The sequence below is a fragment of the Hypanus sabinus genome, chromosome 28, assembly GCF_030144855.1.
Source record: "Hypanus sabinus isolate sHypSab1 chromosome 28, sHypSab1.hap1, whole genome shotgun sequence".
NCBI lineage: Eukaryota > Metazoa > Chordata > Chondrichthyes > Myliobatiformes > Dasyatidae > Hypanus > Hypanus sabinus.
In genome coordinates this window covers 10575038-10596597 of record NC_082733.1, presented here as the reverse complement: position 1 = coordinate 10596597, position 21560 = coordinate 10575038, and the positions used below count along the sequence as shown (strand labels likewise).

Sequence of the window (21560 nt, the reverse complement as noted above, 5' to 3'; positions counted from 1 at the left end):
ATGGCTCTGAGACCGTATTCTCTAGAGTTCAAAAGAATGAGAGCTGGCCTCACTGAAACCTATGGAATGGTGAAAGGCCTTGATGGAGTGGATGTGGAGAGGATGTTTCCTATGGTGGGAGAATCTAAGACCAGAGGACACAGAGGAAGTGTCCTGTTCCCCGCAGCCCCGTGCTGAGCCCCGCTCCTCTCTCGCTCCCCGAAGCCAATCCATTGGATTGAATGTCAATGACGTAATGCCGGAGAGAAACAATGTGATTCCGATTCTTTCGGCACCATCCACCAGAGGACTAAGACCAGAATTGAGGGGCATCATTTTATAATGGTGTCAAAGAGGAAATTCTTTAGCCAGAGAGTGGAGAGTCTGTGGAATTCTTTGCCATAGGCAGCAGTGTAGGGCAAGTCTTTATGTATATTTAAGGCAGAGGTTAATAGATTTTTGCTTGGTCAGGGCATCAAGGGTATGTGGAGAAGGGACTGAGAGGAAAATTGGATCAGCCATGACGAAGTGGGGGAGCAGAGTCGATGGGCCAAATGGCCTAATTCCGCTCCTATATCCTATGGTCTTACGGTCTTGTGACTGAAAGCGTTTCTTCCCAGATGAGACGAAATAGAACCTCCCGCCAGCAAGGTGGACTTCAGGTAATAATTTCCAAATTATTGTTTGGTCAACGAAAGGAAGTGTGGATTCTGGGGCCGACTTAAGTGCTGGGGATTTTGCAGACCAGAGGTGGAACTGAAAAGCAGAACGTCTCCCCATCCCAGTTCAACCTTCACACCAGGTCGTTCTCCCGGTGCCCTAACCAATGTCACCATCCACCCGTCCCGCTGAGGCTTTACTCCCTGAGGAAGGTCCCCCTGTGCATACTGTCCGGTCCATTCCCCACACAAGAACGGTGGATAATCTGAAATCCGTGGTATCCCGCGCGGTGTAGGCACCAGCCCGTCTCTCTTTGACGGAATGTTTCGTTGATTCCGTTGTAGTTCCACCGGCTGGGCTTGCGAGGAGTAGGTTGGAAGTGTCCTGTTCCCCGCAGCCCCGTGCTGAGCCCTGCTCCTCTCTCGCTCCCCGAAGCCAATCCATTGGATTGAATGTCAATGACGTAATGCCGGAGAGAAACAATGTGATTCCGATTCTTTCGGCACCATCCACTCCCCCTGTCTGTGACCGCCCCCTCCGCCAAACATGCAACTGACCGGTCGCGGGCATTCGGCGCTGCTCGGCGTTTTAATCGAAGAGCATCGCGTTGTGTTTCAGCGTCTGGATATGAAGGGGGCGAGACGAGGAGTGTAGACTGGCTGGCTCTTTTCCTGGGAGTTATTGATCATTATTGGTTGCGAATGAATTGTGAAGCAGGGTTGCAGGCAGCTACGGAGACTGCACACGGTATGTACAGGGCAAGAGCTGGGCATTTGCCGGCTTCGGGCACAGTGCGCCGGGGTAAATATACGCTGTGTGCATGGTGTGTCCGGATGTGTGCAGGGTGCGTTCGGGGTAACTGCATGATATGGACAGAGGATGTACAGGATCTTCACAGAGCAAGTGCTAATACACAGAATTTGTGCAGTATATCAATCGGGTCTAAAATAGTGCTTGTATAGTGAATCAGTAAGGTGAGCACAATTTCGAGCTCTTTAATTCGCGAGGGGAGAGACCGTTTAGACACCGAGTCACCAAGAGAAGGGAGCATTTATTGTTTCACAATGTGTGCATTAGTAAAAGCAACTGAGCCAGTTATAATCAGAAGTAACACGATGTGTAATTCATTGGAGAAAGGGTGGAAATCAATTTCTTTTCTCTCTGTAGATCGCGGACGAGGAAAATGGAAGGTGCCCCGGAATACTCTCTGTTTCTGGTGCGGATACTGGAAGAACTGGACGCGAACCGCGGCACGGTGTCCTACCAGGACCTCTGCAAACTGCTGTGTGCCCGCTTCGATTTAACCCACCTGGCGAAGCTGAGGAGCCTCCTGTTCTACACCGCTTGCCTGGACCCCAATTTCCCAGCCACTCTCTTCAAAGAGAAACTGCGTTGCAGTGTGGACAACACTCAGTCCAAGAAGATCATGATCGCCGCCGACATCGTGACCATGTTTAACCTGATTCAGATGAACGGCGGGGTGGCGAAGGAAAGGCTCCCTCACCGGCACCAGCAGAAGGTGAGGAAGAACGAATCCTTCGAGTCGTGCCGATCGGACACGGAGATCAGTCGGATCCGCTCCCCTGTCTACACTTGCAACCACGACCCGGCCAGCAGAGAACACGCCGCTTCCAGGCGCCCCAGCAGCTCCCCGGCGTCCGACTGCAAGGATTGCCAGCGCTTCATCTGCACTTCCGACCCCAATTTTTTCCTCGGGGTGAGGAATGAGGGAACACTGGAAAATAACGGCAGGACCACGTCCCTGGACAGGTTGCAAGCTTCTCCGACTTTTAATGGGATCGATCCCTCGGACTGCGTCATGCAGTCCACATATTTCCCCATGGATCCGGGTCAGGAATCTAACTCTGACCAAGACTCCCCCAGCAGAAAGGCCGACAGGAATGGGACTTTTGATTCCAGCGACGAAGCATTCACCATCAGCCCCTGTGCCGAGGCCACGTCAGTATTCAACAACGAACTTCAGGACATGCTTCCTTGTGTGGGCAAGTTGGTCTCGATGGATAAAGAGTCGGAAGACGAAGACCAGGATCCGCACATCCCAAACACCTTTTCGAGGTTCTCAACCTTTTTCAGCAACAGCTTTGAGGTGCCATACAGTAATCCGTACTGTGACACCATCCCTACCAGTAATCACGAGAAAAGATACGTCAAACATGAGAGTCTGGACGACTTACAGGGGAGCACTTACTTCGGCCCAAGCACCATATCACAGGAGCCCCAGAACCTGACCAAACCGATCAAGCCGTCTTCCTGGCTCCTGAAGAGTTGGAGCCTCAACGCCGAGCAGGCGGAGGACGGGCAGAAGTATTTTGGTAGCGAGAAGCGCCCTGGCATGGGTCACCAGTACCAGGCCAGTACCAAGGAGGAACTGATAGCCGAGGCGCGCCAGCGGCAGGCGGCGGCGGCGGCCGAAGCCATCAGCACCATGGACAGGGCTCAGTCGTATTTCCAGCAGGCAGACGACAGCGTCCATTTCCCACCGGCCGCCGCCGAGCCCGCCGGCTCCTCCAACCCTCGGAAGCTGAAGGAGAAGGGTTGCAAGACACCGAGCTTGGAGCAAACGACTAGTGTGGGAACTCAGACGGAGCAAGTGAGCCGGGCCAGGGGGCAGGCGATCGGACGGTGTGCCCGTCCTAAGCCCGGGGAGAAGGCGGGTGTCCGGCAGTCGGACGAGGACTCAGAGGCTCTGAGCGACGACATCAGCGATATTTTCAGATTTCTGGACGACATGAGTGTCAGCGGCTCGACGGGTCTCCTACAGTCTTGTTACAACAGCAACGGGTCTCTGTCCCGTCTCCCCAAGGCAGACGGGGGCAGTCCCGAGAAGACTCCGGCCAAGGGAGGAGGTCCACAAAGTGACACCACCCAGGGGCATCGTCCCTGCCAGTCAGCCGACGAGGAGCTGAAGACCAGCGTGTGCAAGCTAGTGCTGAGGGTAGGCGAGATCGAGAAGAAGCTGGAGACCCTTTCCGGGGTCCGGGACGAGATTTCCCAGGTCCTGGCCAAACTCAACCACCTGGACCAGAAGATTCAGGAGCCGGCGGCAGAGAAAGCATCTCCCGACAGCAACACCGACAGCCTCCGCGTCAAAGCCCTGAGAAAAAGCTTGTTTGTCCGGAGATCCTCCAAGTCCCTGACAGAGGAGAACAGCGCGACCGAATCCAAGATCGCCAGCATTTCCAACTCGCCCCGAGACTGTCGGGCGATGGGCTGCGGAGGCGAGATGGGCCAGAGCAAGCGCCAAGGCACAGCAGACAGTAAGGACTGGCAACGTAAACACAGAGAGGTATTTGCATCTCTTTCTGCCGCCGTGTTCTTTATCCGATCCCACCGTATCCCCCCAGAGCTGCAAGTCGGCAGATGGGTTGGGAATTGTCTGTGGCGAGCTCCAGGCTACTGGGAATGGTTGGTACGTGTAAAACGTCCTAACCTGCCAATCAAAACCTTCGTTTGGTCAATGGGCACTTAAATTCCTTAGTAATCCATCTAAGTCAATGACCAATCACTGCAAAGTTTTGTAGAAATGGTCGGTGATCAAATATCAACAATAGAATTGTAGTCAACAGGGAGACATGGGATATTTACGGTCAGTGCATGTAGAATGTATTCTAATTACAACGTAACTACCGTTGAACCGGGATTGGGGGCCGGGAGCGCACGTTAAGACATCTCGATAACTGCGCCACACGCCACCCGTTCACATGGGCTGTACCAAGACTGGCGTCACTTGTTGGGCAGCTAAGTGTTCCTAGCGTCAGAAATCTGGGTTCCACTGGATCCAAGATGGGTGTAGGCTCATCTGCCTCTTGCTCAGAGTGAATCTTAGTGATAAATTCTTTGTCAGAATTAAAATCTAAACTCTGGCTGAAACCAAGAGAAATAGGTCCGAGGGGTGGAACGTTACATTCAATCTTTTCAAGTTGACAGTTAAGGTATTGTTTCAAATTAGTACCAAGTAAATCACTGTCCAAATATAATACTCATGACTGGAATGTTTATAGTTAGAAATGAATCAATGGCAGTTTTCCCTTGCCTGACCCCTGCATCCCAATATCCACCAAATCATACCTTGACTTTAGTTCTCAATTTGAACAGTGGGTCATGGAAGGAGATGTGGTTGTATGACAGTTGGTGTGGGACAGAATCAGTGTTAATCCAGGATACTGTCACATTGGTCACCAATAAGGACATTGCAAATCTTTTCAATAAATGCTTGAAATTATGTGACCATAAACTCAAACATAAAAACATAAGGAACCAAAGAAGGAGTTGGCCATTTTGTCCCCTGCACCTGAACCAACAGCAATAAAGGAAAATGGACACCCGTCCAATTCAGGATGATAGGAACCTCGGAGGGAGAAATAAAGTGATAGTTTTGCAGTTATTTTTCTCTATTGACAAGGTAAATAGAATGCTATCGCTTACAATGACACATGGGTTACTACTGTAGGCAGCCACATTGTGACAATAATAGAAGGGGTGGATGTTGCATTCAAAGCCAGTTCACAGCTCAGTTCTGAATGGTTCCTGAGATCTCCGAGTATTGTAGTTTCACTCCTAAGAAGCAGCAAGGATTCCCTCAGACTCCAGACCAGCAGTTCTGATAGTGTAGTGGAGTTCAGGGTTCAGAAAATGGGAGTTCTTTTGTTGCAGAATACACGCCTTCTATAGAATTTTGTATGTGCCAATACTGATGTAAATATTGTGGCTAAAATTCTTTCCAAGCAGTGCTGCTTCTCAAATTTATAAATTATTGTGGAGTGAGTGGAGGATTAGATCTGACAGGCATCCTAGAATCCTGGATGGCATGGAGAAGATAGACTGAAGGTACTATAGCCATGTTATATGGCACTGTGGCCCTAAGAAAATAATGTTCCTGGAGGTGCTTACCATGTCACAGTGGCATTAAAGGGACAAACTATAAGGCCAAGTTGCACTCAAGACAGAAGGTAGAGGTGTGACTTAATTGGATGTTTTTATGATTAAGGAAGTTGACAGGGTAAATACAGAGAAACTGCTTCTACTAGTGGTGATATTCTGAAGCAGGAGACATAATGACAGGGCCAGACTGCTAAGGTGCTTTCATACTGAGGTAGTTCAAGTGTAGAGTGCTTTCTTCATGAACCTCAGTCAAATAAATATTTTCAGTGTGAGGCTAGGTGGCAGCAGTGAAAGAGCAAAGATGGATTTAAAGTGCAGGTAATTTATGAACTAATGGAAATCAAAAGAGTTGAAAATGTGGAGTTAGGAATTATTGTCCCTATAATTAAATGTTGAAAGTCACAGTTTTTTCCTTTGGGAGATGGTCCTTGCTGGATAGTGACCAGACAATGCTAGTAATTGGCCATGCTGACTGCTGGAATTTTGATCTTAAAAATAAACACATTCCTGAGATATGTGAGCCTGTCTTAGTCTACGAATGTTGCTACTTAATATCAAGCAGAGTGAAGTGGCTAGACTGAGTGCTGAAATTTATTAGGGTTGGGACTTGGGGATGAAGGTAAGCAATGGCCACTCTGTAATTAGAGAAACAAAGGCTGACAAAACAGTAATTGCTTCTGGAAAGCAGAGAATAACAACTTGCTCATATAAAATCAATTATTTTCTCCCGGCTTGGAAATAAACATACACTGGACCTGCCCTGTCCCTGCTTCAGATGGCAATGTGTATTTGGAGGTGAATTATGGAAAGCTGGGAATTGAAAGGAATGAGGGATTGAACACAGTGAACTTGCAATCTCTAGGAATGTGGCACCCAAACAACAACTGGAGCTGTGGGCTGGCAAGTCTCAGGTCTTGTTGGCTTTATGCAAGGAACATGAATGATACAGTCAGTGAGAAAGTCAATGCATTAGTTTTAAATTGGCAATATTCATTTAGGCTCCTTTAAAGCAGTAGCCTATGAATGGGTGTGGAGTGATAACCTTAGTGCTTTACTATAAGAATACAGCCTGCCACTGACCTCAACTCAGAACTTCAATGTTAAAGATAAGTTGCATGCCTAAAGATAAGATATTATCCTGGCTGAAAAGAATCAATTTCTCTTTCTCTGCACCCTTGCCATCCATAAATCAATTACCTACATCAGTCGTGACCCTTGCCATATTCCACTACAACATGATGATCTTTATACTTCAGTCAGGCTCACACCCACGTTTCAGAGCTTGCACATGATGCTAGCTCATTAACCATGATGGACAGGCCACCCAAACATTGCATGGCAGTCAGTGGCACCCCTTCCACTCTCTTACAGGACAAAGTGGTTCAATAGGCAGTGATAGCTGACTACAATGGGATAGTCATAGCTGCTCATCACCTTACCCTCATGGAACTGATGATGTTTACAATATTTGGATGATAGTTTCAGAAATGAGAGCCAAGAACAGAACAGGACATGAACCTCCAAAGATGATGATCTCCCTGCACTCAACCCTCATCCTCCTGTCCTACCTTCCTTCAACTCATTATCAATTCCAATGGGTTGAGCATCTTCCTCTCAATTTCTTTGTCTCTCTTACTCTATTTCAACCCTGCCCCAACACCTTTGTTTAACTTCAGTTCAGCAGCAAGCACTCCAGCTCAACTGGGTAATAGTTTCACTCATTCAATGGGTGGTGTGTTTCTTCACTCTGCACTTTACTTTGGGACTCCGCATTAACCACGTAGGATTGCATATTTCTAATCTCCTACTGAGAGATCCTTCTTCCTTCTCTCTTTACCAGAAACAAGTGTGTGCTGTCTACCCATCTGCTCTGTCATGTTGTACTCCAATGGGAATGCTTTCTCAGCATTGTCTGGGATTAGATTATTTGCCTCGAAGCTTAAAATTAGGACAACACACAAAATGTAGGAAAAACTCAGCAGATCAGCCAACATCCATAGAAAGGAATAAAGAGTCGAGGTTATGGGCCGAGGGACTGGAAAGGAAGGAGGGAAGAAACAAGAATAAGAAGGTGGGGGAGGGGAAGCTAAAAGGTGATTGGTGAAGCCAAGGAAGTAGGTTGATTGGGGGGATGAAGTCAGAAACTGGAAGATGATAGATGGAAAAGGGAAAATAGGTGATGAAGAAGAAGAAGAAGGAATCTGACAGGAGAGCAGAAAGGACCATGGGAGAAAAGGAGGTGGAGGGGCACTAGAGGGAGGTGATAGGTGGGTGAGGAGATGAGAGGGGGGCAGAAAGGGGAATGGAAGAAGAGAGCAGGGGGAGTTGGTGGGGAGAAATTACTGCAAATTAGAGAAATTAATGTTTATAGCATCAGATAAGAGCTATCTAGATGGAATATGGGACGTTGCTGCCCCAAAGTGACTATGGCCTTATTGTGGCTGTAGAGAAGGCCGTGGACTGATGTGTTGAAACAGAAATGGGGATTGTAATTAAAATGGTTGGCCACTGAGGTATCCTGATTTTTGCAGATGGAGCAAAGGTGCTTGACAACGTGATTCCTCAATCTGTGGCGTGTTTCACTAATGTAGAGGAGGCTGCCCTGCATGGATTGCATACAGTAGGTGATCCCGACAGACTCACAGGTCAGATGTTGCCTCTCCTGGAAGGACTGTTTGGGGCTTTGAATGGAGGTTAGGGTGAGGCTAAGCAACTGTTAGCACTTCTTCCACCTGCAGCATTAAGTGCCGAGAGAGATCGGAGGGGAGGGATGAATGGACAGGGGAATCAGAGACAGAGAAATCCCTGTGGAAAGCGGTGAGTTTGGGGGAAAGGGGTGGTGGTTTTGTGACCTGCTTAGTGGTAGGGTCCTGTTGCAGACGGCAGATGTTGTGGAAAGTGATATGCTGGATGTGATAGGCAAAGACAAGAAGAATTCTATCCCCATTCAGGCAAAAGGGAGATCGGAAGAGGGTGATGTCCAGGAAAAGCAGGAGATGTGGGCGAGGGCAGCATCAATGGTGTAGGAAGGGAAATTCTATTCTTTGAGGAAGGAGGATATCTCTGAAAATGAAAGCCTCTTCATGGGGACAGAGTCAGAGGAAGTGAGGAAAGGGAAACCGGAGGACTCCGCATGGGCGCGGGTAGCAGCACCAATGTAGTACAGTGCAGAAAGAGTAGGGGAGCATAACTAGTGAAAGCTTGGAACATGGACTGTTCCACCTAGCCCACAAAAAGGCAGGCATAACTGGGGTCCATGTGGGTTCCTGTAGCTACTCCTTGGGTTTGGAGAAAGTTGGAGGAGCTGAAAGAGAAATTGTTGCCAGATGGTGGAGGGGAACTGCTTAGGTCTGTTGTCTAAAAGAAGAGAAGAGCTTTAAAGCCTTCTTGATAAGGGAGAGAACTGTATGGGGATTGGTCATTCCTGGTGAAAGTGAAGCTATCAGAGCTAGGGAATTAAAAGTTGTTGAAAAGATCAAGAACGTGTGAAGTTTGGTGGATGCATATAGGAGAGGACTGAACCAAGGGGGCAAAATGGACACTAATATTCATTGGTGCATGGACAGGACACCCAGGTTCTCTGAACACCAATAACTTTTTAAATTTCTCACCATTTAAAAATAACTCTCTTTTTTTACCAAAGTGTGATATCTCACAGTTTCCACATCATATCTCACCTGATATGCCCTTGCCAATTCATTTTACCTGTCACATCCCTGCTGTAATCTTCCTGCAACCTACATTTCCATCTGAATTTGAATAATTAAAATAAGATTTGGATAAATTATACTCGATCCCTTCATCCAATTCATTGTTTCAGGATTGATCCATGCATTCCACTAATCATAGCATCCTAAACTGAACTATTTATTCCTATTCAAGACTTGTTGACAAATAATTAGCCTTTAGTCCACACCATTACATCAAATCTTAATTGTATTACAAGAACTTTTGAGTTGCAATCAGGGATGAGTTGTCAGCATGTCATATGAATAGGACCATACGATATAAGAGCAGAATTAGGCCATTTGGGCTGTTTCATAATGGCTGATCCATTTTTCCTCTCAGCCCCAGTCTCCTGCCTTCTCTCCATATCCCGTCATGCCCTGACTAATCAAGAATCTATCAATCTCTGCCTTAAATATTCCCAGTGACTTGGCCTCCACAGTTGCCTGAGGTAACAAATTCCACAGGTTCATCACTCCCTGGCTAAAGAAATTCCTCCTCATCTCTATTTTAAATGGATGTCCTCTCTATTCTGAGTCCTCTGGTCCTAGACACCCCGATCATAGGAAATACCCTCTCCACATCCACTCTATTGAGACCTTTCATCATTTGATATGTTTTGATGAGATCCTCCCTTATTCTTCTAAATTCCAGTGAGTATAGGGCCAGAGGCATCAAACACTGCTCATATGATAAGCCTTCTACTCCTAGAATCATTTTTGTGTACCTCTTTTGAACCCTTACCAATGTCAACATATCCTTTCTTAAATAATGGACCCAAAACTGCTCACAATAGTCCAAGTGAAGCCTGACCATTGCTTTATAAAGTTTCAACATTACTTCCTTACTTTCATATTCTAGTCCTCTTGAAATGAATGCTAACATTGCATTTTCCTTCCTCACCAGACTCAACCTGAATATTAACTTTTAGGGAATCCTGCACAAGGACGCCCAAGTACCCTGGCAACTCAGATGTTTGAATTTTCATCCATTTAAAAATATTTTATACTTTTACTTTTTCTACAAAATTGCATGACCATACACTTCCCCCATTGTATTCCATCTGCCACTGTTTGATCTGTCTAAATTCTTCTCTAGCCTCTCTTGTTTCCTCAACACCACCTTCTCCTGCAACTATCTTTGTATCGTCAGCAAATTTGGCCACAATTGGCATCAATTCCACCATGCAAATCATTGACATATAATGTAAAAAGAAGCAGTCCCAACCCAAACCGCTGTGGAACACTAGTCACCCGTAACCAACCAGAAAAGGCTCCCTTTATTCCCACTCTTTGCCTCCTGCCAATCAGCCAATGCTCTATCCATGCTAGTATCTTTCATGTAATACCATGGGCTCCTAACTTGTTAAGCAGCTTCATATCTGGCATCTCGTCAAAGGACTTCTGAAAATCCAAGTACACAACATCCACCAATTTAAGCAAAGTTATTCAATAATGTTGTCAATTCAACCATGCTGGCAAGAAATTTAAATTACCTTCAGCTGTAATGGCAGCTTATCAAAGGGTTTTTGCAAGTACTAGAGCATCGCATCCATTGAGTTTTCTACCTGCCCTATTAGTTATACTTTCAAAAAGCTATAGAAGATTACTCATGCATGATATACTTTTCACAAATCCATGTAGACTCTGCCAAATCCCACTGTTTTTGTTTAAATACCTGCCTGACAATTCCTTATAATAGGTTCCAATATTTCCCTTTTACTCATGCAGTGCACTGTCCTGATTTCTGTCTATCCACCACCTCCATACCCCTACCCACACAACCCTTTCTTAATAAAACAGTCATATTTATTTCCAGTTTATGGAGCCTGGTCAAGTATCTATGGAGTTTTGAAAGATGACAGCCAGTACATCCATTATCTCCATCACCACCTCTCTCAAACCCTCGGGGTGCAAGTTCTCAGGGCATGGGCATTTATCCACTTCCGATTTCATTCATTTCTCTGCACCTATTCGTCAATACAATTTTCTTTTAGTAGGTGTGAGTGGAGGTATGGTTGGGTGTGAGTGGGGAAGGGTGTGTGTTAGAGTGGGTGTGAACGTGTGTGTTTGTGAGCATGAGTGTGGGTGTGAGTGAGGGTCCGAGTGGGCTGGGTGTGGGTTAGACTGTAGGTATGGGTCCATGAATGGGGATGTGAGTGTGAGTGAAGGTCCGAGTGGGTTGGGTGTGGGTCTGACTGTGAGTATGAATGATTGGAGATGAGAATGTGGGCCTGACTGTGGGTGAGGGTGAGTGTGGTTCTAAATTGGGGTATGGGTGTAAGTGTGGGTGTGTGTTGGTATGGATGTGAGGGTGTTTGTGTCTGTGCATGAGTTTGGTTGTGAATGTGAGTGTGAATGTGCATGTAGGTATGTGAGTGTGTGCGTGCGTGTGCGTGTGAATGTTTGTGTAGGGGGGTGGTTATGATGTATGTGAGTGGGTGTGTGCGTGTGCATGTGAATGTTTGTGTAGGGGGGTGGTTATGATGTATGTGAGTGGGTGTGTGCGTGTGCGTGTGAATGTTTGTGTAGAGGGGTGGTTATGATGTATATGAGTGGGTGTGTGCGTGTGCGTGTGAATGTTTGTGTAGGGGGTGGTTATGATGTATGTGAGTGTGTGTGTGCGTGTGCGTGTGAATGTTTGTGTAGGGGGTGGTTATGATGTATGTGAGTGTGTGTGTGCGTGTGCGTGTGAATGTTTGTGTAGGGGGTGGTTATGATGTATGTGAGTGGGTGTGTGCATGTGCGTGTGAATGTTTGTGTAGGGGGTGGTTATGATGTATGTGAGTGTGTGTGTGCGTGTGCGTGTGAATGTTTGTGTAGGGGGTGGTTATGATGTATGTGAGTGTGTGTGTGCGTGTGCGTGTGAATGTTTGTGTAGGGGGTGGTTATGATGTATGTGAGTGGGTGTGTGCATGTGCGTGTGAATGTTTGTGTAGGGGGGTGGTTATGATGTATGTGAGTGGGTGTGTGTGAGCATTGTGTATGTGAGCATGGTTCTAAATTGGGGTATGGGTGTGAGTCTGGGTGTGAGGGTGTTGGGTTTGTGCATGAGTTTGTGAGTGTGATGTCTGTGAGTGTGAGGGTGAATGTGTGTGTGGTGTGTGAGTGTGATGTGTGGGTGTGATGTGTGCGAGTTTGAGTGTGAATGTGAGTGTAGTGTGTGAGTGAATATGAATGTGGGTGTACTGTTTTTAAGTGTGTGTGTGAATGTGAGCGTGGGTGTGTGAGTGCCAGAATGAATGTGGTTGTGGTGTGCGTGAGTGTGGTTTTAAGTTGGGGTATAGGTATGAGGGTGTTTGTATTGGTGCATGAGTTTGATTGTTAGTGTGAATATGAATGCGTGTGTAGGTATGTGAGAGTGTATATGTGAATGATTGTGTGGGTGTGAGAGTGGTGTGTACGTGTAGTGTGAGGGTGAATATGAGCGTGGTGGCAAGTGTGAGTGTGATGTGTGTACGAGTGAGTGTGAATTTGGGTGTGGTGTGTGGGTGTAGATGTAGATGCGAATGTGAGTGTGGAAGTGAGAGTGAGGGTGGGTTTAAGCTGGAGTATGAGTGTGGAATGTGTGTGAGCATTGTTGTGAGTGAGTGTGATTTGGTGTGTTGCCATGAGTCTGGATATGAGTCTGAGTGTGGGTGTTATTATGGGTGTAGATGGAAGTTTGGGTGCAAGTGTTTTTACGAGTGGGATGTGCATGTGTGTGTGTGGGTGTGAGTGTTGAATTGAGCATGAGTGTGGGTGTACATGTGAGTGTAAATGTGTGCCTTTATGTAAGTGTGGGTGGAAATGTGAGAATGTGCATGAATGTGGGTGTGAGTGGGTCTGACAGTGGGACTGTGAGTGTGGGCATGGGTTTGTTTGTCGGTATGAATGTGTATGGTTGTGTGTAACTGTGTGTGGGTATGTTTGTGGATGTGAATGTGTGTGGGTGGGTGTTTGTAGGTGTGAATGTGTGTGTCGTGTGGATGTGGGTGAGAGTGTGAGGATAGTTGTGTGAGTGCATGTAAGTGGATTGTGTCAATAGGTGCAGGTGTGAGTATGATTGTGGTTATCAATATGTGTGGGTGTGATGGTAGGGGTGTGTTTCTTTCTGGGTGTGAGTGGGAGTGTGGATGTTGGTATGAATGTGAGTGTAGGTATGTGTTCTGGTGTGAAAGTGTGTGCAACTGTATAAGTATGTGGTGTGGGTGTGAATACAGTGTATGTGACTGTGGATGTAAGTGTGAGTATAGGTGAGAGTGAGTGTGGTTGAATGTGTGTGAGTGGGTGTGGATGTGAGTTTGGTTGTGAGTGTGAGTATGAATGTGGGAGGATGTGAGGATGTGTGAATCTGGTTGTGAGTGGTAGTGTGTGTATGGATGTAAATGTGTGTGTGAGTGTGAACCTGGGCTTGAATCTAAATGTGAATGTGAGTGTGGGTGTAAGTGTGTGTAGCTGTGTGTACAGGTTTGAGTGCATGTGTGGGTGTGAGTGTGCATGTAAGTGTGTGAATGCATGTGCGGGTGTGAGTGTGCATGTAATTGTGTGAGCGCATGTGTGGGTGTGAGTGTGCATATAAGTGTGTGAATGCATGTGTGTGTGTGACTAACCAAGAGCCCAAGTGGTAACCTGTTAGAGGTCCATAAAGTAATAAGAGTCACAGCTAGGGTAGATTGTCAGAATCCTTTTCTTCTGAACAGGTTATCAAAAGAGGAGGGCATAAATTTTAGATGAGGGAAGGAGGTTTAGAGGGAATATGAGGGGAAAGATATGTTAATAGAATGTGCTTGGTATCTGGAACCCACTGCCAGTGGAAGTGGTGGAATTAGATATTATTTCAACATTTAAGAGGCATTTAGAACAGACACTTGGATAGGCAAGGCCTAAACGGATTCAAGCCTGACAAGATTATGGTAGATGGGTTAAAGATATCAATATGGACTTTCTTTCTGTACAACTGACAAACTCTCTCTGGAGCAGAGATGCAAAGAGGGTAGGGTGTTCTGAACCTTGTTGCCACCATTTAGCTATTAACCACCCTCAGTCCTCTCCACTTACCATGGATAAAGGTGCTGCTTCCAGCCAGGTTTCCTGCCTGTTGGTTTCTGAATGAAGTGAACTTGGAGTGGGTGTCAGGTTAAGTTTGAGGTTTGGGCACAGGAAAGGATAAGGGATGTGACTAGTTGAACTCAGGATGTTGGACGAGGAGTGAGAGACATCAGAGGTCTGTAAGGACAATATTCTTTGTTATTGTGGTTGGATGTTAACTCGGTGTTTGTTCGTCTGGCAATGGACTCTGGATTTCAGTTCAAGTTCAAGTTTAATTGTCTTCCAACCACACATGAATACAGCCAAACAAAACTGTATTCCCCAGGGCTCGGGTGTAAAACAGAGTACCAACAGTCACATAGAGCGTGTATAAGATAGCAGTAAACACACAGTCACAAGGACAAAATAAGTCCCTGTGTGTCACATCCTGTAGACTGATGGTTCATGGATGTTTTTGACAAACATGATGGTGGCGATCTGCAGGCAAATGCAGTTCAACTTGTTTTCCACCGAGCAAACACTGACGGGAAGGGCAAGCCCCCAGCCCAGCATAGATGATGCACCACAAACCTCTGGCATCTCCTCTTCTGGAGCAGCCACAGCAGGTGACCCTCCAGCACGAGGTCTAGTCCACGCTGTAACTGAGGCCACACAGCTCCCCATTGAACGGGGCTTGTAGCATTCTGTTACCGATAATCAACAGGGTCTTGCGATCACACGAAACACATCCAAGGCAACCACTCGCTGTTAGCTGGGACACCGCCAACTCCAACACTTTTCTGCAGCAGGCAGCAACACATTCAGCTCCTCCGCTATTGAGCAATTCGCTGATGGGGTCGACCTGCAGCGCTTGAAGTTCTTAATAGTCAGCGGTGTCTTGTGATCCTAAAAGAGACGTTTAAACAAGACAGTAACGGCTTTGGTTGGACCCGGAGAGGCCGCAGCATCCGAGTGCACCACCATTTTACCGGAAAGCAAAACACAAACCACGCTGCCTCACCATCTATACTCTGCCTACTTACTGAAGTGAGCGGAACGCAGATGGTGAGGAGTCCTTACCGAGAGTAGGTTGGCTGCAGAAGTTTTCCAGCCCTTAGGACCTGCAGTGACTTGGCTCCAGTCTGATTCAAATGGGATGTGTTGTGAAGGATAAATGTGAAGTTGTTACTGGTAAAGATCTGCTTGGAGAAGAGTGGCACTGTAGACTGCTGAGACTGATGTGTTCAAAGTTTGTGCCTGAAAGCGCGTAAATCTCCGGGAACATTTCCCCTGAGACGCTGAAGCTCGTCTCAGCATGACAATCGCCCTCAACAATGTGATACTCAACAGCGAACGCTACATGGTAATTTATTCCAAATATCTTGTCACAGAGTTGAAATTATGCCGTGTTAAATGATGAATTAATGGAGTCGAGGTCGGCTGTGAATTAACTCAGACCAGACACACCCCTCTGGATTTCACTGTCATGCAGACGTAGCTGGGACTTCAAGCCCGGTCTGAGGCAGAGAGACTAATGTGGTTGCAACGTTCGTTTATACATTTACCAACATTAAAGGGAGAAAGAATTAATGAGATGTAGGACAGGGTGGGACGAGCCTTGTGCTGATCCCAAACACCAACAGGCCTAGTGATTCTGAGTGGCCTTGGCTGTGCACACAAAGTGGAACATAAACTAAATGTGCTCTAATACAAAATTACTATTACAAGTGTTGTCACTTTAATTTTATCAGTCTCATCCCAGTTTAAGTGAAAACAACAGATTCTCGGCTTAACACTAAACCTCTTGTGCAGGCAGCTGGAAGCACAGTACTGCAGTGATGAATGCAAATGTGCTCGGTACTGCACGCATTGTTCTGCAATTTCTAAAGGTCTCTTTGGTAGGACGGGGGTCAGCGTGGCACAGCTTGGTACAGGGAGATTAGGATTATGAAGGGTAGAACAAGCAGGTTAAAATAAACTGGTTTCAATGTCTGATGGATCTAGAAGATGGGGGTAGAGATATATGATTTGGATGACAGAATTAATGGCTTCGTGGCCATGTTTGTGGATGATAAGGTGCATTGGCCTTCATCAATCGTGGGACTGAGTTTAGAGCCGAGAGGTAATGTTGCAGCTATATAGGACCCTGGTCAGACCCCACTTGGAGTACTGTGCTCAGTTCTGGTCGCCTCACTACAGGAAGGATGTGAAAACTATAGAAAGGGTGCAGAGGAGATTTACAAGCATGTTGCCTGGATTTGGGAGCATGCCTTATGAGAATAGGTTGAGTGAACTCAGCCTTTATTCCTTGGAGTGACTGAGGTTGAGAGGTGACCTGATAGAGGTGTACAAGATGATGAGGGGCATTCATCATGTGGATAGTCAGAGGCTTTTTTCCCAGGAATGAAATGGCCAGCACAAGAGGGTACAGTTTTAAGGTGCTTGGATGTAGGTACAGAGGAGATGTCAGGGGTAAATTTTTTACGCAGAAAGTGGTGAGTTCGTGGAATGGGCTGCCGGCGATGGTGGTGGAGGAGGATACGATAGGGTCTTTTAAGAGACTCCTGGACAGGTACATGGTGCTCAGAAACAGAGGGCTATGGGTAACCCTAGGTAATTTCTAAGGTAAGGACATGTTCGGCACGGCTTTGTGGGCCGAAAGGCCTGTATTGTGCTGTAGGTCTTCTATGTTTCTATGATACGAAGATAGGTGGAGGACCAGGTAGTTTTGAGGAAGCGGAGAGGCTGCAGAAGGACAGGCAGATAAGGACAATGGGTAAAGAACAGGCAGATGGAATACAGTCTTTGGAACTGTGTGGTCATGCACTTTGGTGGAAAAATAATAGCATAGACTATTTTCTAAATTAAGAGAAAATTTAAAAAATCTGAAGAGCAAAGAGACCTGGGAGTCACCGTGGGGGATTCCCTACTGGTTAACTTGCAGGTTGAGTCAGTGGTGAGGAAGACAAATTTCAAGAGGATTAGAATATAAAAGCAAGGCTGTAATGTTGAGGCTTTATGTCTCACTTGGAATATTGTGAGCAGTTTTGGACCCCTTATCTAAGAAGGTATGTGCTGGCATTGCAGAGTGTTCAAAGGAGGTTCACAAAAATGATTCCCGGATTGAAAGGCTCGTCATATGAGGAGCATTTGACGGCTCTGGGCCTGTACTCACTGGAATTTGGAAGAATGAGGGGTGATCTCACTGAAACCTATCGAATGTTAAAAGACCTCGATAGAGGATGTAGAGAGGATGTTTCCTATGGACACAGCCTCAGAATAGAGGGATGTCCATTTAGAAATGAGGAGGAATTGTTTAGCCAGAGAGTGGTGAATTTGATGAAAAGGTGCAGCAGACTCGATGGGCCAAATGGTCTAATTCTGCTCCTATACCTTATATGAAACAGCACAAGATACAGGGGCCCAGGGACCCGGCACACACACAGAGTGCATGTTTGTTGTGTTAACGGCACCTCACTGACCTAACTGCAAACTTCAGTTATTCCTGAAGGGGTACCAGAGTAAGCCTGAGTCACAGGCCCAGTCGCCAGCATGGATGGATGGTCACGGTGGGGGGAGTGATGAATCCAGTGTTACAGAATGGGATGGTGGTGGAGGGAGCTCAGCACCTGCAGGTGGATTATACAACATAGAACAGTTCAGCAAAGAAACGGGCCCTTTGGCCCACAATGCTGTGTTGAGCTAATAATCAAAACAGCAAATGTGATGAGACCCACCTTGAAAATAGTAAATCTGTCATTGTTTACATTAGGTATCATTGTCCTATCACCCAGGAGACAGAGCCATGGGCACAAGGACAGTGTAGAACCCGACCAATTCCTCAACAAATCAAGAACTTTACACCAAAATGTACGAACCATGGAACACTCCCAAATCATGTGAAAGTATGTGCCCACCTCATTTTTACACTTCCAGCATAAATTATTATCAACAATCCCCATTTTGTAGAGTCTAGTTGGTGTCCAATAATATCTGTGTGCTATCTTATACTGAATAAATTTCCCTCTCGCTTCCCTAATATATCTACCCACATTTGATAAAATATTTAACCAGTCATTATCTTCAATATCGCTTCCAAGATCCTTCTGCCATACTGCTTTGAGATTGTTACATGGTTCACCCACAGAGTGCTTGAACATTTTGTAAAAACCCAGATATCCCACTGTGAGGGAATGGACTGAGGAAATGGTTGAGATTTCATCATATGAACACATGTTGGGAAGAATTAACAGTGAGGGAAAAGTGCAAGACACCTGGGATCAATTTGGTATGTTAATTTAAACTTAAATTAGAAGTTTTTTTCTGTTTCTTAGTTTTACATGTTTTCCTGTCATGGGATGGCTGTGCAAATATGCTGTACTGTATCTGCTCTATGATATGCTGTGCTGTTTTGTAAAATAAGAATAAATACCGTAAATTCCGGACTATAAGCCGCTACTTTTTTCCCACGCTTTGAACACTGCGGCCTATACTACGGTGCGGCTAATGCATGTTTTTTTTTCATGCCGCCAAAAACATTTTGCCTCGTAACAGTAGACCAATAAAATTGATGAGTAGTTCACAGAGGTCCAATGAAATTGTACGATAAATCAAGCGCACTTTCACAATTAAATTATTGTAAATCAGTCATTTGTACTCACCCTCATCAACATGGAAAACACTCGAAGAAAAGCATATGATGCAGCTTTTAAGTTAAAGACGATCAATCTGGCGGTTGAAGAAGGAAATCGAGCTGCTGCACGTAATCTTGGCATAAATGAATCGATGGTGAGACGGTGGAGACGCCAGCGTGAAGAACTGAGTCAATGCAAAAAGACGACAAAAGCTTTCGGAGGTAATCATAGCAGATGGCCCGAACTTGAAAACTTTCTTGAAGACTGGGTTAACACATAGAGAGCAGGCGGCCGCGGTGTTTCCACCGTGCAGATCAGACTGAAGGCTAAAGCAATCGCCACCAAATTGAAAATTGAAGATTTTAGAGGTGGGCCATCGTGGTGTTTTAGATTTATGAGACAAAAAGGCCTGTCCGTCAGGGTACGCACGACTCTGTGTCAGCAGCTCCCTCCCGACCACGAGGAAAAACTTGCTAACTTCCGCACATTCACTCAAACAAAGATAGCGGAGAATTCCATCGGGCCAGATGATATCATAAATATGGATGAAGTACCTTTGACGTTTAACCTGCCTCTCACTCGGACTGTTAATAAAAAAGGTGACTCATCCATCACACTGAAAACAATTGGCCATGAGAGAACACATTTTACTTGTGTTCTGAGCTGCACAGCATCCAAACTAAAGCTTCCACCGATGGTGATTTTTAAGCGGCTGACAATGCCAAAGGAAAAATTCCCAAAAGAAATCATGGTGAAAGTCAATAAAAAAGGTTGGATGATGGAGAGTCTAATGAAGGATTGGCTGAGAGAGTGCTACGCCAAGCGACCAGGGGGATTTTTTCACAGGAAAAAAGCATTGCTCGCCATGGACAGCATGAGGGCCCATATAACAGATTCAGTGAAAGCTGCCATCAAGAGTACAAACTCAATTCCAGCTGTGATTCCTGGGGGCACCACGAAGTATTTGCAGTCACTGGACATCAGCGTGAACCGGGCATTTAAAGTGGCGCTGCGCATTGAGTGGGAGGCTTGGATGACGAGCGGCGAGAAATCTTTTACCAAAACAGGCCGCACGCGAAGAGCATCTTTAACTCAAGTCTGCCAGTGGATCCTAAATGCGTGGAGCCGTGTCACAACATCCACCATCACCAACAGGTTTTGAAAGGCTAGACTGCTGCGTGATGAAGAGGACCGTGTGCGCTCAAGTGAGAGTGACAACGAAGAGACTGAAGTGAGTGACGAGATCCTGAGGTTGTCCAATTTGGACACTGAAGAAGAGGACTTTGATGGTTTTAGTGCGCAGGAGGAAGATGAAGAAGGCGATCAATAACTTTTCCTGGTAGGCTGCAGTATATGTATTTTTTTTTAACCAGTCGTTAGGAGATATTGGAATGTTGTTCGTGCACTGTTCAGTAAAAAAGTATACGCAACGTAATTTGTGTGTTACCGATACGTATGTATATTTAAAAGTAGCTGTGTTACAGGCACTGTCCGAAAAAAAGCATTTGCAATATGTATTTGTTTATGTTACCATACAGATTTAATTATAAGTTAAAAAATCCTCACGTGTAATATCTTTCTGTGTAAATATCTCATATTACAACGTGGGACATCTGCCGCTTAAAATCCGGTGCGGCCTGTACAAGTACAAAATTGATTTCCTTTCTAAAATTAGAGCGTGCGGCTTTTAATCAGGTGCATTCTGTAGTCCGGAATTTACGGTAATAATAAAAATTTGAATTACAAAAAAAATAGCAAATGTCAGAAATACTCAGGTCAGACAGCATCTTTACAGAAAGGAACAGCGCTATCATTTCAGTTTAGCAGGTCAAGCAGCATCTGTCGAGAAAGAGATTAGATTTTCAGATCAATGTTGCCCTCATTGATCTGAAATGGTAACTTGGTTCCTGTCTGCAGCTGTCATACTGCATGTCTCTGTCATGTTTGGTTTTATTTCAGATTTCCTTCATCTGCAGATTTTCTATTTGCCGACAGTGGGATCAGGGAGTGTTTCAGACATGAGGTACTCTGATGACTTTTGGAGAAAGGCAGCAAATTGAAAGATTGGTGCCTGAACTGGAAGGTATTATTGGGTGAAGGGGCAGCAATTGTAGGGTCAGGCAACAGTATAGATATGGAAGCTCACAGCAGGTGGTGAAGCTCACGGTATGGTATACAGTGGCGGGCTGATGGAACGAGATGTTGGCAAGCCATGACCTGAAGACTTAGCCAACAGGATTTGCCTCTATTGTTGCAATAGGAAGATGTAATTGTCCCCAGAGTGATCAACAACGTGTGCTCACAGGACAACTCAGACCTAGTTCCTGAAGAACCACTGAGCAGGGAATTATGTGGACCTGTGCAGAAACAATATCAGAGCTGGAAGTGTCCAGCTGGATTTCTGGTGCAATGAGCTAGAAACTTTAATGAATGTGTTTCAATGCAGAAATCCTTTGCAGAAGCAAAGAGCATAATGCAATTAAGCTTCGAGCCTCTTTTGTACAGACCTGCATAATGAAAGTCAGTGTCAAAGCAGAGGACATGTCAACAACTGAATATAGATTACATAGAAGGATAGGATGATGTTCCTTCAGAGAAGGATGGGAATATGAGAATTAACTGCAATCCAGACTGGTTTTATTGAATATCT

The 21560-nt window shown here is 45.8% G+C and overlaps 1 protein-coding gene across 1 annotated transcript in view; it reads left to right on the top strand.

The window, feature by feature from the left end:
- Nucleotides 1-1822: 1822 nt before the first annotated feature.
- The window catches only part of minar1 (membrane integral NOTCH2 associated receptor 1), a 45569-nt gene continuing 25831 nt past the window's right edge, over nucleotides 1823-21560 (top strand). Inside the window, exon 1 of the mRNA XM_059952461.1 lies at nucleotides 1823-3946. Coding sequence (XP_059808444.1) covers nucleotides 1823-3946 — 2124 coding nt within the window. The remainder of the gene's footprint in view (nucleotides 3947-21560) is intronic.